The sequence below is a fragment of the Orbicella faveolata genome, unplaced genomic scaffold (assembly GCF_042242905.1).
Source record: "Orbicella faveolata isolate gen_17 unplaced genomic scaffold, um_ofav_v1 contig_34, whole genome shotgun sequence".
NCBI classification, from domain to species: Eukaryota; Metazoa; Cnidaria; class Anthozoa; order Scleractinia; family Merulinidae; genus Orbicella; species Orbicella faveolata.
Window position 1 is genome coordinate 26544239 of NW_028301563.1, and position 18156 is coordinate 26562394.

At 38.9% G+C, this 18156-nt stretch overlaps 1 protein-coding gene across 1 annotated transcript; it reads left to right on the plus strand.

The window, feature by feature from the left end:
* The first annotated feature begins 507 nt into the window (after nt 1-507).
* LOC110055417 (uncharacterized) lies at nt 508-17312 on the plus strand. Its single transcript, XM_089271877.1, has 14 exons — nt 508-672; nt 1784-1897; nt 7040-7165; nt 7294-7390; nt 7516-7734; nt 8326-8702; nt 9122-9289; nt 9649-9759; nt 9935-10054; nt 11434-11524; nt 12375-12749; nt 15191-15322; nt 15612-15845; nt 16637-17312. The coding sequence occupies exons 1-14, from the start codon at nt 577-579 to the stop codon at nt 16972-16974; spliced, it is 2598 nt and encodes an 865-aa protein (XP_089128003.1). The 5' UTR covers nt 508-576; the 3' UTR covers nt 16975-17312.
* The last annotated feature ends 844 nt before the right edge of the window (nt 17313-18156 follow it).

Consider the following 18156-nt stretch of genomic DNA (forward strand, 5'->3'; position numbering starts at 1 on the left):
GCAATACTTTTAGAACCATGAACAGATAGCCGTTTTTGTCCCGTGAGGTGGTGGGGATCAGAAATTCTGAATGCATTTAGAATTATAAATAGATGACTGTTTTGCTCTGACGGGTTGCGGACTGGGGATCAGTTTTTTGAAACTATTAAAGTCTTGGGGGATCAGAAATTCTGAATCCTTTTAGAATCATAGATGGATGACCGTTTTATTCTGATAAGTTGTGGGCCTGGAGATCAGAAAATCTGAATCTCTCAAAAAAGGAAAGCGCGATGGGTGCACGATCTTTTTTACATTAAATTGTACATTTTGGTGAAATTGGATGTATTGTCCCTGGCGGACTCAACTGAACACTTCTTTTTCTCCTTCCAATAAGCCAAAACCTTTCGGAAACACAAACTTTTTCGGCATCAAATACCAGTACCCTTCGGAATTTTTCCAAATTGGAATGCCACATTTTAGTTTGGAAGGCGTTCTAACTTATATTACAAAAAAGTGTTTACATTTCAGAGCTTTTTTGGAAGACCCCTTGTCTTTGTGTTAGCAAGGTACACTCGTGATACAAAGTCTAAGGACGCCATGTATGTTTGGTTGGAGAACGTGAATTCTGGAAGCTTCGAGGTTTGCATCCGGGAGTTCTTACCATTCGACGGGAAACACCAAGACACAATTGTGGTAAGTGACATGTCTTCACTTTTTATTCTGAGTTCCCTCACTTTTTTCTAGCCTGGCTATTTTTTGATGCTGGGTGTGGGGGAGCGGGGTGGGTTCTTTTTGTCCTCCCCCATGTGTTTACAACGATATTCATTTAAGTAACGAGCTTTATTTAGTATGTAATGCATCCGAATTTGTTTACGCTAGTGACAGTTACGTGTCAATTACGACTTCACACTACCAAATAAGACGCAGGTCTGTTAGCCATGTTGGATCTGCCATCTCGGAGTTCGATTCTTTTTTTCTCCTTTTCATTTTTTCAAAACACAAGGAAGAAGAGGTAATCACGTTTTAGAAGGCAGAGTCAAGTAAAAAAAGTTTTCCAAAACGACTGTAAAGCTCCAAAATTGTTTCAAAATATCAGAAGAATTATAAGAAATCAAGAAATTTCGAATAAAATAGTCATAAAATTCAAATTCGCACTAAAAAAAAAAAAATGTCTTAATAAAACACAAAATTTCTTTAAAACGCCTTTGGAAAACATTTCGCCAAAGAAAAGTCAATTTACCTGAGCAGACTTGCTCCTAGATAACTTTGGAATTATGCTGTAAAGTAAGTAAGAATAGATTGAACACCATAAGCCAGCCTCTGCTAGACAGGGTTAGCTCCTTAATTACCCTGTCTATACGGAGCTTTTTTTATATTTTCTACTATCTTCTTTCACTGGTATCTTCAACAGTATAGAGGGGTATATACAGTACGTTTATTTTTTTGCTTTCTTTTAGGAAATTGGCGATATGATTCCATGATGTCATGTCACAGATAAATAAAGTATTGATATTCAATCGGCTGCCATGCATGACGGATTCGCTAACATCAGCCTCCTGATTTGCGAAAAATCGGCCAAGAATGACTCAACCGTTTCAAAACTCCCTAACATATATAACAATAAATGTGTTAAAGCTTTTAAAAATTACGCCTTAAAAAAACAATAATAAAAAAATAAAAGAAACATCAAAAGAATAACAATGAAAAAAACAAACAAACAAACAAAGAAAAGCACACTATTATTTGAGGAAATAGTGATTTGCACTTACATGTAATAACAGTACTTCACTGTTCATCTTTCCAGGACTGGTTTGCATTTATAGGCAATGGTTCAGAATTGAATTCTACCCTGTCAGGAGAAGCTATTTTTCCCAACAAAAAGGCTCCGACAGCTGAGGACAACCACGGCTTTTGTCAAGTAAGATTATTCTACAGTTATAAAAAACGTTAAGAGTAGTGTAAATAGAATGCTAGGCGCCTTTTTCAAGGGCAGCCATTTACATTGAGTGGGCAGCCAGAACACGATGACGTAACAAAGCATAATAAGTTGGCCGTCTTTGTTAATTTATTATGGAATAAATTACGTGACAGTTCCTTTCACGCTCGCGAAACAAGACATTGAGAAATGCTCCGCGCCCAAAAGTTGAACTTTTTAGTAAAGACCCGAGACAATTGCCAATACTCGAAAGCGAAACCCAAAAGTTAAACTAGCAAATCCTAGCCACCCCAAACTAGAGATAAAGGTACACGATTAAGGAGAAACAAAAAGGTGAGGAAGACACCCTCCCAAGGCATGGCAACCTAAGCGTCCAAAATCCGATTAGGGAATTACAACAACATTTCAGGCTACCATGGGAAGAGGGGAAACGATGCAACAGCATGTGCATAATAACATAAGTCCAAGGTAATTGCACAAGTTACAAAAACATAGGTGTAAGAACTGACAGTAAAACAAGGGGAACGTATCACTGAATATTACAAACCAAGAAAACAAGCGTGTACTGTAACAATTACACCGAGCCAGAGGAATAGTACTGCACAAGCCCGGCATTTGAAGCAACCTCGACAAAAACTTCACTGAATAGAGCAAAGCATAATAAATCGTGCAAATAAAAGGAGCCGAGCGAACAGCACTGCACAAACGCGATGTTTGCGAGGCAAAGCACGCTTACAAGAATATTACTGAACACAGCAAAGCGTGCAAACTAAATGGAGCCGAGGGAATAGCACTGCACAAACCTGACGTTTGCGAGGCAAAGCGAACGTATACAAAAACATCCTTGAATTCGAATATATCGAAACCTGCAAACATGAAGGGAGTCAAGGGAAAGGCACTGCACAAAATAATAAACGGCGCTGCAACTTAACAGAAAAAGCGTGAAAATACTTATAGGACGTACAGGGAGGGAAAACCATGGATAAAAAGCAGGCAACGGGATAAGAGACAATTGGTGCGCAAAAACAATCTCGTAAACGACTAAAAGCAAAAGACCACAAGAAAAAGTAATATTGTACCAGTAAGGGTGCCGGATTTGGATTTCCATAAACTGGACTTTCTGTACGCATTTACTTTAGTTGAAGGAATCAGGAACAGTGCAAGCAGCATAGAAGAGAACTTGATCATCCGGCATGGAGTACAACACGTGAGGTTTCGAAGCCAAGGGCAATAACGCGAACTGGGCTGAAATGAGATCCACAATTGTTATTTATAATCGCTTACTAAGAGACAGGTGGGAATACCAATTTTTTTTTCCCATTGCTAGGACTTCGGAAAAGAGCCATTTCAACGCATTCCGACAAATATCGGTGTTGAATATCCCCTTAGCGAACATGTTCTGAAGCAGGAGTATGATGTTAGAATTACTATGGCGGCCTTGGCTAAACAGACAGGAAAAGGATGGGGCTTTCGATTGCTTGTGCCATTAAATCATCAAAGATGGTAACGTTTTTGTATTTTGGATGACGTTCTCGCAAATCTTTTTGAATGTTGGGAAGCCCACGGAAAAACTCAATACCCTTTTCCGATCGCTGACTTCATAGCCTCGTATCGATCTTGCCACCATCTGTAATACTATTAAATGCGTCGCTGTTTGTATGTTTTTTTTTTTCGTAAAGAATACGATGTGTCGTTAGAATCCGTTCCACGAAACTCTTTCTCTAGATTGATATGATCCAACTACAAAGCGGGAGAACTCATGGCGAAACATAAATTCTGGGTGAGGCTCGGATGCCAAGTAAACATTACTGATCAATTAATGTTTCTTGGCAGCGGTGTCAGGAGTCTGTTTCATATTGAAATGCTCTTTTTTCTATGTAAAAGTATTCGTTTCTTACCCATGTGTAGTTCTTGAGAATGAGGTATATTTCCTTGAATTGCAGCAAGTGTTCTGTTGGAACCCGAAAATGTTGCCACGCTCAGCCACTGTTTTTTTTCGCTGGGTTGTAACTGATGTATTTGACGTAAATGATCCCTCGAATAGAGTAAGTCACGCTTTCCACAAACAGAACAATCCCTCTTGAATTTGTAAGGCATTTTAACACTATGAAAGGCTATTATAAGGTGAAGAAGAAGAGTTGGTTACATAGTCTCTCTCAACACCAGTCGGTTCGTTACTAGATCTCACTCAGTTGTTATCATCATTTTGAGGTCGATGTGGTACCGATGTCAAGTCCATGTGGGGCCCCTGTGAGGACGATATGAAGCCAATGTCACGCCGATTTGGGGCGATGTGAGGTATATGTGGGGTCGATGCCAGGCAGGCCGATGCCAGGCCCATGTGGCGTTGATGTAAGGCTGATGTAGAGTAGATGCGAAGAAAGGAAAGCACGTGGCGTTGATGGCGGTGGTGGAGGAAAAACAACAGAATTGCGGCCAGAATTGCCGCTGCTTTACTTTGTAACCATTCCTCCATCGACAGATATAAACAAATACGCTTCCTGGCTGGTATTTCAGTCTGTGCTAAGACCTTGATCGTGCAGTTCAGATCACAAAGCCCAGCTATAATCGTTTCTTTCCACAAGGGCATGGAAATGTTGAAGGCAGTGCACATCCAGATCCCTCGAGAGCTCTCAAGAAAGCGAACGATCATCTCAAAGTTTTTAATCTAGCCAAGAAATAGAACCTTCTTAAGAGGACGAAGTCATACAGATCCCTGGTTACGCATTCAAAATGAAGTTTGTAATCGCCACGAAGCCCAGCTCAAAGCTCTGATAAAAGAGTCTGAACAAAACGGCGACTTGCCTGAAGTGGCCCGAAAAAAAGCTGAAAATGCTTCGCTCGCAGTATATAGAAAGGACCTGAGAAAAGTATTCTTGGAGCATTTACAGTGGATGCATGCGATGAAGAAAAGATACGACGTTCCGTACAGTGTTGCAAACCCGCCAAGATCTCAAAGGCACAGAAGGATATGACTGGCTGGAATGGACAGAGCGAAAATTCTTACTTAATTATTGTTTGTCAAACAAACTGTTCCCGAAGACTGGACTAAGTGTGCAGGCATTTCTTGAAGAAACGAAAGCCATCGAAATAAGTTAGACAAAGAGTTGTTTTGTAGGTTTTGTACGCTATGAGTTGATATCTGAGTAAAGTTTTTGAGTTACTAGCTGTAACACGCGTGTGTTAATCTCATCAGCCCGCCATTAATTTTTATATATTGCCGCGGATAATTGAAGCGAAAAGAGTCCATGGTAGGTGTGCTGAATAAATGATAAAATTTAGTTCGTTTGAGGTTTTTTTTTTTTTTTTCGTATAGCTGTGCGGTTCCGCGAAAAAACCGAACTGTTGATAGTTACAGCTTGGTTCTGCAGAAGAGGAGATTGAAGGCTAAATTATATTGGCAAAACAAGGCAAACGCTTTCGTAGAAAACGGCAAGTACAAAGTTAAGGTTATAAAATACCCGCTCATCTTTCGTCATTAGGAAAAGTTCTATTGCGATAATCATTCTTGAATATGTCAACAAGCCGTTCAAAGCAATTTGCAGATAGTTGACATTCACTTTCAGGAGTAATAACGTTTCGAATAAACCAAAGCTTGAAACAGTGAATTGGTAATGGCGCACACACAGAACTTAAAATTTAAAATATATTAACAGCCTAGGTGACCTTCGCTATAAGCCTGGAAGGTTTATTTGAGGTCTCCTTGCCGCCTTTTTGTTATTGTTATTATTTTATTGTTATTATTTTATTATTATTATTATTATTATTATTACTATCTTTAACAATGTGACAAATAAAATGATGACGATAATTACTTGCTTAAATAGTAGCGCGCTTCTATTTAAAAAAAACATAATAGCCTCTACTGTCCAATCAGCGTGGGTAGAGAGCGGGCAAGATTGAGCAAACCTACCGTCCCTTACATTGGGGTTAAGCAATATGTGACAAGCAATCATTGTAATTTCTGTCTGTATTCGCGCGCTTAGAGGTAATTTATCATGCGTTGTGACGCCATCGTGTTCTGGGTGCCCATTTTATGGAAATGGCTGCCCTTGAAAAAGGCGAATAGCATCCCTTCTACACTACTGCTGGGTTACTTGAGGGAGAATCACCTTCTGATGTGCTCTGTTCTTAAGTTAGTTATTAGACTAGAACTTGCTCTATTAAAAAGGAGCTATGTCATGGTTTGCACATCTCAAAGTTTGTCGTTTGCCATTCGTGTTAATCTTTTCCATCCTTACCCATCCTTGTTCCTTTCGAGCCTATTATTATCTCTTTGGTATTTTTCTAGTTTAGTAAACTACCAATTTCAGGCCAGTGGCCATAATGACGCTACATGTGCCGCGACTGAGCTCCTTTAAGTTCTGTACTATCCCGACCCCGAAATGATCCCCGACCCTGAATTGATCCCCAAATCAACAGTGAAATGATTCCGATTCTAAATGGTTCCCAAACAAACTCCGAAATGATAACCGTTTTTCTTGTTATCGACCCCAAAATGATCCCCAGTGAATTTTAGGAATGGCGACAAAACATGGGGCTGTGGATCGCTCAATGATAAAGGAAACTAAAGCCATTTTGGCCTATGTAGTAAATTGATTTATGGTATTGATAAGAACAACTACAAGACAATAATTAAAAAAATCTAAAATTCGGTAGTGACTTTATATCATAATAAGACAGTAAATTTGTGAAAGAATTTTTGAACGAAGCTTATCTGCGTTTTTTAAGAAGATAAACTGCATTACAAAACCTTATCAACAGGAACAAAGTTATTATTATTATTATTATTATTATTATTTTTATTATTATTATTTGCAATAACACAACGGAATACACTGCTTACAATATAATTACGAACAACTGCAGTGTTGACTAATACAGTGATCCCAGAAGCTTTGTCTATTGGTCAGCAGAATTACTCCAAAATGTTTACGAATGCTGGAAGGACATCATTTGCATATCATTTGCATGTCAGTTGCATATTATTTGCACAATATGAACCACAACTGAAACTCTATAGATTGTTTACGCAATCTCCGGGTTAAAAACGCCAGTAATTTATATATTCATTCAATAATTAGCTAAACCTTGCATGAAGATTTATTTTTTCTTTCCTATCAGGAAGTTCAGTATAACACCACGTTTTATGCGTCTCCAGCTGTCCTTGTTTCTGTCCATCATTACTACGATCGACAGGTGAACAGCCTTATTCCACCAGAGAACAACATCATTGTAGCCTGGGCCGAGGTAAGATACTTTATTTTCGTGCGACATAGATAGTCACTCATGGAGTACTCATAAGTAAACGATCATTATGAAATCCAGATGAAATTGCATAATGCTAATCTTTAATGGCTCTGTTATTTCGTCTGTAGGAAGTTGGTCTGACATCCATGAGAATCTGCGTCAAAGACCTGATCGGATCAGGAAGCAAACACGACCCTCTGTCAGTCAGCTATGTTGTGATTGGAGGTTGGTATTACATTAGTCCTTGTTAAGTAGAAAAAATACAATTGCTGCTTTATTACATACGTCATCATTCTGCAAAAAAGTAAAGATCTGGTTATTAGAATAATTGTCTATTATTGCATTTACAGATCTCAATCCGTGCCTTAACGTGTATTGTCCATCATTTGGAGTCTGTAAAACGTTCAGTGCCCATGAAGCTCGCTGTGTGTGTTACGAAAACTGCCCTTCCTATCAAGATCCAGTGTGTACCAGTAACGGAACAACATACGACAACAAATGTCTGTACGAGTTGAGCTACTGCAGCGGACTGGACAACAATACTGTTTATCACCCAGGGAGCTGTGAGGGTAAGTGAAGGAGCATGCAACGATAGCTTGCAGACTGACGAAATTATTCAATCTGTTTCTTAGAAAAGGAATCGGATTGGCCCAACAAACTGGCAAGAGAACTCAAAACTGCGTGACGTCTAAAGAAATTCAGCGATCGACTTAAGTTTATATAGCACGCGCCTCTGTTCAGGTATTGTCTATGGATGTCTGTGACTGTGAGATATTCGTGACGAAGGCTTCTGGGTGATCTACTCATTAAACTGGTATAACTCTTTTCACCAATATCTGTCACTCCATATTTTCGCTTTGACCGCTTTTCCCCACTTTGTCCACATGCAAAAAGCTTCCGCAAAATATTCAGGTTAGATCAATAAACAAATTTAGTAAGCTGCTGCGTCTTGCAGTTCAAGTAAAAGTTGTACAGCTAGACTTTCTGAAAAGTCCCTCGTCTTGTTTATATTCAGCACCCGCCGAACATTGGCCCGTCGACCTTGGCAGGTCATCTAAATAGCTATTGTCCAGTGGATTACTTACTGTGATACGATTTTCGTGCGTTTTAATTATTTCATTATTTAGAATTCTACGATTCTATTTTTAATGAATCAACAGGTTTTCCAATCGTCAATGGCCGTGGAAAACTGCTTCGTGTTCCCAACTGGTCTGATTCAAGCTGCAAGACAGTGGTATTCCCACCATACTGGTTTTATCCGGACAAACAAGTTCATGTTCAAATAACTCTGAATCACATGAACTTGAATGACTCCGTGACAGTTCACCATGCAATTACATCATGGACGGAGAATGTCAATGTTCACAATTTCACTGTCTGTGCCATGCAATCTGGGAGGAATGGGTACAACTTCAACCCATTTGCGACTTTGGATTGGATTGCGTACCAGGGATCACCGCCAGAAGGCCTGACAGGAATAATCAAGATCCAGAAATGGTGGTCTGGAACAAATTGCGCAGATGTGAATTTTCCAAAGGTAGGTCTTGGCAATCCTTGCTATGTAGGTTAAGGAACCATCTTTCACAAGTCTGCTTATTGCTTCCAGTGATATAAGACATTAATGGTATGTGCAAGCAAGCCCTTCATTTTAAGCCAATTGCATGGTACTTATCAGTCTCTAGCCATGGTTCCCAATGTATTGGAAAATTTAGTACGACATTTTAGACCAATTAATAAAAATTAACCGTTTTTTCTTTTCTTAATAATCTAATGAGCTGCATTAATTTACATTAACCTTAACCCTGCCTTAAGTAAATGTTTTTGCCCAGTTTTTATTCTCACCATAGCAAACAAGGGAGTTTCAATCTACATCGTATATACGATACATTTAAAGTCGCTTTGATCAGTTACACTGACCAGGGATTTCATTATTCATTTCGTTGTTTTGTAATGCAGGACAAGTTTAAAAAAGCGCCTGCAGTGCTTGTGACGTCAGAACATCTTAGGGCAGGTAAGGAGTATGATGCCGCGCTGATCTGGATAGAGGACACAACCAAGGACTCATTTAAAGTCTGTCTTCGAGAACTGCAAAACTTTGATGGACAGCATCAAGATATTTATGTGGTATGTGATCAATTATATTATTTCTAGAACCCTTTGATGTTTATAACACATGAAATGGTTAGGAAAACATTGGTCCTGTCTTCTTTCTCGGCCATCCAAAATGCTTCCTTTAATTTGTAAAAGAAACAACATAAAATTTGCAAATCCTAGGGTATGTAAGTATATTTGAATCCTCATATTGTTCACCTTGTGAGAAGTTGTGTTCTTGGTCCGGAATCCTAGAGTAACTGTAGTCCTGTGCAATTAGGAGAAAACAGCGAAAACGTTATGTTTACAGCTAGTCAGTATTAGTGCTTACTACTTTAACTGCGTATTGAACAAAATACTTTAGTCATGTTTGTCGACTTTGTTACTTCCAGAACTGGTTGGCGTTTTCCAAACCGCACAAACCCCTCTTCACTGAACACGGCTCTGTCAACTTTCCGAATACAAATCCACCAACAGATGAAAATAACAACGCTTACTGTGAGGTAGGAAGATGACTGCATTCTAAGATAGAAAACATTAAAATCAAGTGCTTTTAGGTCAAATTCAAACGTTTAAAGGAATGTCCATCGATATAATTATACAAATATCGTATACAAGGAACATAAAGAGGTTTTACAATTTACAAAGTGTTCAAATGTTACTTGGTTCCTTTTACAGTTTGTCTACTTTACACGAAGTTATAATGTAACACCGTCAGTTCTCGTATCAGTCAATCACAACACCACTGCAAGTGGAAACTTGGCACCAGTTCGTAATGGCATAACAACATGGATCGAGGTAAACGTTGTTTCAAGGTTTAACACTAGGTTAACACTACTCTGTTTCATTGCATAAGTCAATTATTTTTGAGTTCGATGCTTGATGTAGATGACATATTTTACGTTGGTTTTGACGTCATATGACGTCGCATTGCGCCATTCAGTTGAGCCATCTAAGATAGTACCATATTCCACCATATTGCATTTCACTATTTCCTAAGTTAGTCAGAAAATAACGTGAATTGAAGGAACATTATCGGAAACGATGCTAGAATATAGATTAGTACAAATCTGCCACATTGCTCAAGAAAACTGAAAAAAGAGCAGAAAGCTGCCAGAAAGCAGAACGCTGATATGGCAATGGGCTTCTGGCAATGTCAAGTGCCGTAGGGAGACAGCTGACATGTAGAAATCTCGGCGAGGGATTTAATTCTCAGAAAAAAAGGTTATGGAGAGGAAAGGGTGATTGCGTCCACCACCCTTTAAACCTCGAGGGTCAGGGAGAGCAATAATATGAGATGCGGTGTTCATTTATTTACTTTATGGGGTGGGGAAGGAGTAGCGGGCATTTGGCATACCCAGTTCAAATCTGATGGAGAACATTAATTGGCAACTTAAATAAAACAACCACTAGTCGGAATTTTCAATATTCGGTTTAGAGGAGAAAGCAGACCACAAAACTGATATCTACTCTGTAATAAGCTACCTTGTAATCCATGTCATTGTTTAGAGTGTCGGTTTCGCAATACAGCCCTTATTGGAGGAGAAGTGGGAGAGACCCGGGGGTTACTCCCTTATATGGCTATATAGGTATGTGCCACTCCAAAGGGTACGGTTTTTCAGCCGTTCTGGTCATGAATAGGGTATTGATTTTGGCCATTTTGTTTATGAATAAGGTATGGTTTTTAAACTCTGGTCTTGAAGTTGGTGTGTTTCTTAGAAGAAGCTACTTTTTTCGTAACTATCAGTAAGACCATCAACAAGAGCCCTTCATAAATTATGTTTAGAGCAACTGTGCCGGCCGCAACGGCCATAAATAGGGTATCGAATTTTTGGTCAGGTCATACATAGGGTAGGGAAAATCACAGATTTTGGTCATAAATAGGGTAAGGGTTTTGGGAAACGGGCCGCACACCTCCACCCAATTTTTCTGGAAGTACCCCCCTCCCCCAGGCTAATAGAGCAGCTTGTATTAGTAAATGGGGCGCTTATAAAAAGGACGACGTTGAAATGATTATTCCAAGGGTGGAACTAAAGAATTCTACTTCCATTTCTCAAAAACAAATTTCAGATAGCTTCTCACTTTTAGATGTGCAGAAGACATGCTAACACATTTGTTATTACGGAAGTTTTCTTGTAGTCATGTTTTCTCCACATAGCTTTGTGTTTGATTGGCAGAACATGAATGTATCTGGATTTAGAGCCTGTGTCAAGGAATTATACGAAACCCAATATGACCCAGTGTCAGTGAGCTATGCGGTCTTTACAGGTTGGTAACGGATTTGGCATTTTACATTGAAATTACAGTTTTGGTATCTTTTATGAAGACCCCCAAAAAGCAATATAGATATCTGACAATGACGTTGAAAAGGTCCCGATAGATACCATACACTACATAGATCACGGCAGTGTCACAGACTTTCAACGAAATTCAGCGAATTGAATTTGCAATAAGTATACTGCATTGCTTGTGCTTGAGAGAGGATGAAGCATTTCAGATCGAGATCATCTCCTTTATGGACCTTATTCTCAGGATAGTCCTTGCTGAGTTATTTTTAGACATTGTACCAAGTTCTTACGTGAATAATTTGCGTGGATGTTTTCGTGGAGGATCAAAATGCCTGTAATGCTGATTTGGCAGTCCAAGCGAGCAAAATACACTTCACCTGATCTATTGGCTATTTCTAGTCCCTCTTAACAAAGTTAACGGAGGGGAATGGTTATGAAACTCGACAGAGTTCTTTGTTGTATGTTTCGGTTCGCTTCATGGGCCTTCACCGTGCTAAAAACACAATAGTTGGTTACTCCGTTGGTTGCGTAATTCATGCATTGTAAATGACCGCAAAACAAAAGTTTGCAATTGTGCACTATCGTGGACATTCCAACATAAATCTTGGCATCTTTGTTTGCTGCTCTGATGTTTGCGGGCTCCATAACCAGTCCCCTCTATTAACTATACTCTTATTTAGGAAATCGGAAAGAAAAACTGTGTGAGAAATGACTTGACAGGTGTTACCGAAAGAAAACGGTAGAGATGGGCGTTCACTCTCTTACCGCTTCATTCTCCTTTGATGGCATATAATGAAAAAGGGGGGAAAAAGTATTTCATCTTTTTCTAGATATCTGCGATCCGGGGTGGAGCTATTTCAATGGCTACTGTTACTTTACGAGTCAAAAATGCACAAACTGGACCACAGCATTGTCAAAATGCCGACAAGAAAATTCAGTCCTGGTTGATGTTAACAACATCCAAGAAAACGTATTTATACAGAATCGACGCAATGGGGAAAAATCATGGCTTGGCTTAAATGACAGATCAACAGAGGGTGACTTCATTTGGGCAGATCGCGGACCTGGAAACTTTACAGCTTGGGCCAAGAATCAACCAAACAACTTCAGAGAAGAAGATTGTGTGCACGCACTTGGTGTGGAATATAGTTATGAATGGAATGACGTGAAGTGTAGCGATTGTCACCAATATACTTGTAAGAAAGGTAGGTTCTAATTGGTTTAGTGGATTTCAAACTAAATTTTCATCAAATAACGTTTTCCGTTAACGTTTTTCTTTACATACCGAGGTTAGCATAATCGCGCTCGGGTTAATTTATGAGCATGAAAAGCTTATAAGCTTATTGCATTTTTCGACCAATTTTTGCCTTATGCTCTTGTAATGGGGAATGGGAACGTTAAGGTAGACTCACATTTTTTTAAATGAGCAGCTCTCACCATGCATACGGCGGCAGCACCCGCTTTACAAGCGGCCGTCAAAACGGAGCTGTCCTACCGAAACGACACGATAATAGCTTTTTTCTTCGCAGCTAACAAACCTTAAGACAATGCTTAAGTTGCTTTGGCCTCTTGTAATAGTTAACTTCAGAATTCCTGGTTTAATTTGACGAAGAATAGCATATTTTGTTCAAAACTAGACGCTTTGCCGCGTGTACCCAGGCAGTCGTTATACTGAGAAGCACTAGCTTTATTTCAATTGAGCTAAATGATCTACATTTGAAGTCGTACGAAATTCAATCGAATCGATGTGGTCAAGCTATTCTCCCTTTGATTGTATTTCTTGGAACGATTAATATAGCTTATTACCCGTTTGCAAGCCTTTAGGGCGTGAAATAAGTCAAGGTCTTTAAATCAGGCTATAAACATTTCAGTCTATTTTCCTTAGCATTTCTCGTTGTTGTTGTTGTTGTTGTTTGTTTGTTTGTTTGTTTGTTTTTGCGTTTCTTAGGCAAGCAAGACATTTTGAATTTCAGAGTTATGGCGGTGCGTGACATACAGCTACGAACGTGTTTGTCGAAAAACGTATACTTATCTCGTGAGTTTTAGCCCATTCAGAAGTTAAAGTATTGGGAAAAGTGCTTATGTAAATGCTTTTTTGTTCAGTACAGATAATCAGTCGCCTAGATAGCCAAAGTAAGTTCCAGATGTTTACAATATTTTCCGGCCGCAATGTTGGTGTACCGCTGAGGTACACCAACATGGCGGCTCCATACTGGGGTCTGTAAATTTGTGCAAAATATTTCGATGAATATCTGAGGTTTGGAAAAACGCACACACTTAAAAATTAGTTAAATGTCACATTCATTAATCTCCTATAACATGACAATTTCTTGACTTTATCCACTAAATGATTTTCGAATAATTTTTTTTTATTGCGCCAGGATTGCGTGACAGTGCAAGCCAAGAATTGTTTTGCTGGGGTCAACATACATTAGTTTCTTTCAGCTTAAATGTACAATAATTCACTATATGGGTCAGTTTCATTCTTGTAAAGACACATAACTCTGTTACAAGAGAATAACGAGAGAATATCGTTTAGTTAGAGATTTTAACTTTATTATACTTTGCGAAGTTTCTCAGAGCGTTTTACTTAAGACTTTATAGGTATACTCGAACAGATATATGCAACAAATTCTCTAAGCTTTCTGCTCTTGTTGCTCAGACGTTCTCGAGTTCGTGCTGGGATTCTACTTCTTTTACGATCACGTCTAAAAATACGATGACAATTCTTAAGATGCTTCTTGTCAAGTTGAAGAGTTGATAGCGCCGGTCGATAGCTCCTTTGGTATAACATGGTTCTTGATAAATTCACTCAGAATGTTCGCTCGTAAATTGATATCTCGTAAGGCTTGCAGACCGACCCGTTCCGAAAACGTTTAACGTCCTTTAGTGTTGGTCTACCGCGAACGGTGTGTTCGTTTGTATGTGATTTCATCGCCCTAGAAATCATAGAATCCAAGACAACTTTTCACGACGTCAACTTCTGTAAATTCCATGTGCTGTACGCATGCACAGGTGGCGCATGCACTTTAGAGACCAGATGGCGATTTGTGACTGAACGAGGAAAGAAAAAAAAAGAGAAAGCCGAATTTTAAAGCCAGACCTCACTGCCTGGGTAACAACACAGCTATTCTTCTATTTGGCGACACTCGACGAGCTATGAGCGAGTTGCCTTGCCGGACGCCGCCGCCCATTTTTGGGAGCAAATTAGAAGCTTAGAGACACAAAAAGTTATCATATGTTTCACTTTTTACAATAGTTTTTGGGATGGTAAATCCGTTTTCGTGAAAAGCTAATGCAATCTCCAAGGAGAAAAGTTGCCTGATTTCAATGCTCTTCCTGTTGAGTTACATTGACGTCAGGACAGTAAAGCTTTTCCCGCCTGCTGAATCCTGATTGGTCAATAGGTAGTTTATTACATTATGGTAAGGCCATACTGCATTTATGGTTGTCCAGTTTATTACATTTATGGTCAAATTTTATTACATTTATGGTAGGTGCATTTATTACATTTGTGGTTAAAAGTTATTACATTTATGGTCAGTATTTCTTTTGTGGTCAATTTTTATTGCATTTATGGTTTTTATTACATTCATGGGTGATACAGCTGTAAACCAGGGCTGATTGCCTCTTATGTTCTCTTCAGATTTGAATGAATGCGAGGAGAACACAAATCACTGCCATGGACTTGCCACTTGCACCAATCAACGCGGATCGTACACGTGCACTTGTAACTATGGAAGCTTAGGGGACGGCTTTGACTGCTATACTTACGCAGGTATCATTTTTAGGTTTCTTTTGTAGCATTTTATATTCTTGATTATAAAACATACTTAATAGAGCTAGGGTTGAAGAAGGTTAGCTCGCAATGGAAAGTAGTGCTGGGAGGGAATATTTTTTTCCTGTAAACGACCACAAATTGTTTATTAATGTTTTGATGCCATTCTCTGAATATACAGTCAGAACTACTAGATTGAAACCAATCTCAGATTCTCTTAGGTCGATTCTCATTGTTGCTCTTACAGGTTGAAATCTTAAAAACCATTTAATGTATATTCTCTCATCAGGCTTAAGTAAATCAGCCATATTGGGGAATGATGATAATTACTTGAATACTTTAAGTACCTGGTTAAAGCCTGTTGTGCAAAGCAAATCTTCTTACTGGAATCGCTGTTGGCGCGCGTCGCTGGACGGCTGGGCTTCAACAACGTTCCATTCACTTTGCGACAATAAAGGTCCATCTGTTACTATTATTCGTGTTGGACAATACATCTTTGGTGGATATACCAGCGCTTCATGGAGTAAGTGACATTATTTCCTTTATCTTTTCCTACTTTTTTTTTTTTTTTTTGAAAGCACCTTGAATTATACCAACCATTTCTTAACATAATTTACAAAGCTTTTGGGTAAATAAAGGTTTAATTTTTAGAAAGAAAGAAATGGATTAGAGCAAATGTTTTCCATTTAGTTTCAATAATGATTAATTCTCGAACTGGCGAATGGTGATGCAATAGAGGCAGTGTTGTCCTGTTAAACAATGAAATGTCAAACAGAATTATTTGCCGTTATAGATGGCAGATTTCTATTGCATATTTTGTCAGGCTTTACTTAAATATAGAAAAACTTATAAACGGTTAAAGTGATCTGCGGCATTTTCCGATTTTCGTCCTCCCGCCCATAGAACAGAAGAACAGTCTTTTGTGACTAAGGGATCGCTGAGCATTTTTGATCTCCTACGCCTTTTATCTAGATGACAATGTTTACCAATTAAAATTTGTGTACTGATTGACTGACACAAGAGTGAGATAAATAGTGTGATTGTGGAGTAAATGTAGGGTAGGTGGGTAACGGAGATGACGAACATTTTCACTGTTTCTGATAGATTATAATAAGCATGACGAGTGTTAAAGCAAATCTAATCATATTTGAATATAAAAAATGGACTATTTAATACCTAAGAAGATCAGAACGATTGACACAGCAAATATTTTGTACTGTTATTCGTACATGAGTGCATAATTACCAGAATCGATTTACAGTTTCCATCCATTCTTGAATTTCTTACACCTTTTCTTTCTTTTTTATTAATTAGCTTCCAGTTCTCAGCACTTGTCCAGTTCGACAGCTTTCATTTTCTCGCTGGTGAACAAACCAAGCTGGGGACCAGTGACATTCAGGCCACCAGGAAAATATTATTCTTACCAATATGCTACATACGGTGGCAGTGGTTATGGACCTACATTTGGAAATGGAAACGATATTTACATTGCCACACACGCCTCGTCCAACACAAATTCATACACAAATTTGGGATACAGCTACAGTCCACCTGCTGGTCACAGCTACGGTACCTCATTCACTCGATCATTCCTGGCGGGTAGTTATACATTTCAACCAGACGAGGTGGAGGTTTTCTACGAGAGCACCTGAAAGAAGATTAAGTAGACTACGGCATTTTAACTAACTTCCGGCTCTGAAATGGGATGTTGAACGTTCTTTCATTTACAATTCATATAATATCAGTCCTTTCAAAACAATCAAATGATAACACCTCAAGATATTAAATATAAATGATAAGCTTTGAAATCATGAGTATTTTATAGTTGGAGAGTTACAGCTGTGTAAAGACACTTAATCTCGCGATGTCGAAAAAAGAAAGAGACAATAGTGCAGCTGATTGTTTGTCGTGATGAAAGATGTCTGCAGCCCATTGTGTAATGTAGGAACCATGAGAAAAAATTGAAGTAAATGAATTGTTAGTGAGACAAGCGTGACATAAGTATGACTCTATAGCTTAACATGACATGACAGGAAAAATCTCTAATCGTTTTCATTAGTGAGGGGGGTGAATAGGTCTTCGGATCGACGGATTTGGCCTTAAAAAACGCACGGATCGTGGATTTTTGCGGTAAATCGAGCGGATTCGCGGATTTTGAAAACACACTGGATCTTGGATCAGCTGTGAATTTTGGCGCGGATTCCGGATTGTGCCTGTCCTGAAGTTCCTAAACGAAATTTGGATCATAGATCTTTCTTCAGCCTTGGTCGGTATGTTAATGAGTTTATCCAAATTATTTCTTTTTTCGAACGAAGCTCATTTAAATTCATGTGTGAGACTGTTATTGGAATTGTACTGTGTTAGAGTCATCAAGCATGTTGCCTTCTTTACTATTTGCACGAAATTAACAATGGCATTCACATTTGCCAGTTTACCTTTGAACTTTTATACTTCTGTTTCCGGATGTGGTTTTGGTTTCGGATTTGAGCAAAAATTTTGGCGGATCGACGGATGTGGCGAAAAAAAGGCACGGATCGGCGGATTTGCATACCCCTATTTACCCCTACCCCCCTACCCCCCCCCCCCCCCCACACACACACACACACCCCCTCATTAGTCGGGCGGTTTATATAATCAAAGTTTGAGTTAGAGTTTCTTGTTAGGAGTTTAGTTTAATTAGATTTTCAGCTGTGGAATAGGAATATATGTTTTCTTTCTAGATTGAATACAAAGCCAAGAACGTTTTCCAGGTTCTCGCTACTCGACAGCAAAAGTCTTGTACCTAGCTAAACTTCGATTTGTTTGGATAAATTTGAGCCAGATAGCTTAGAATA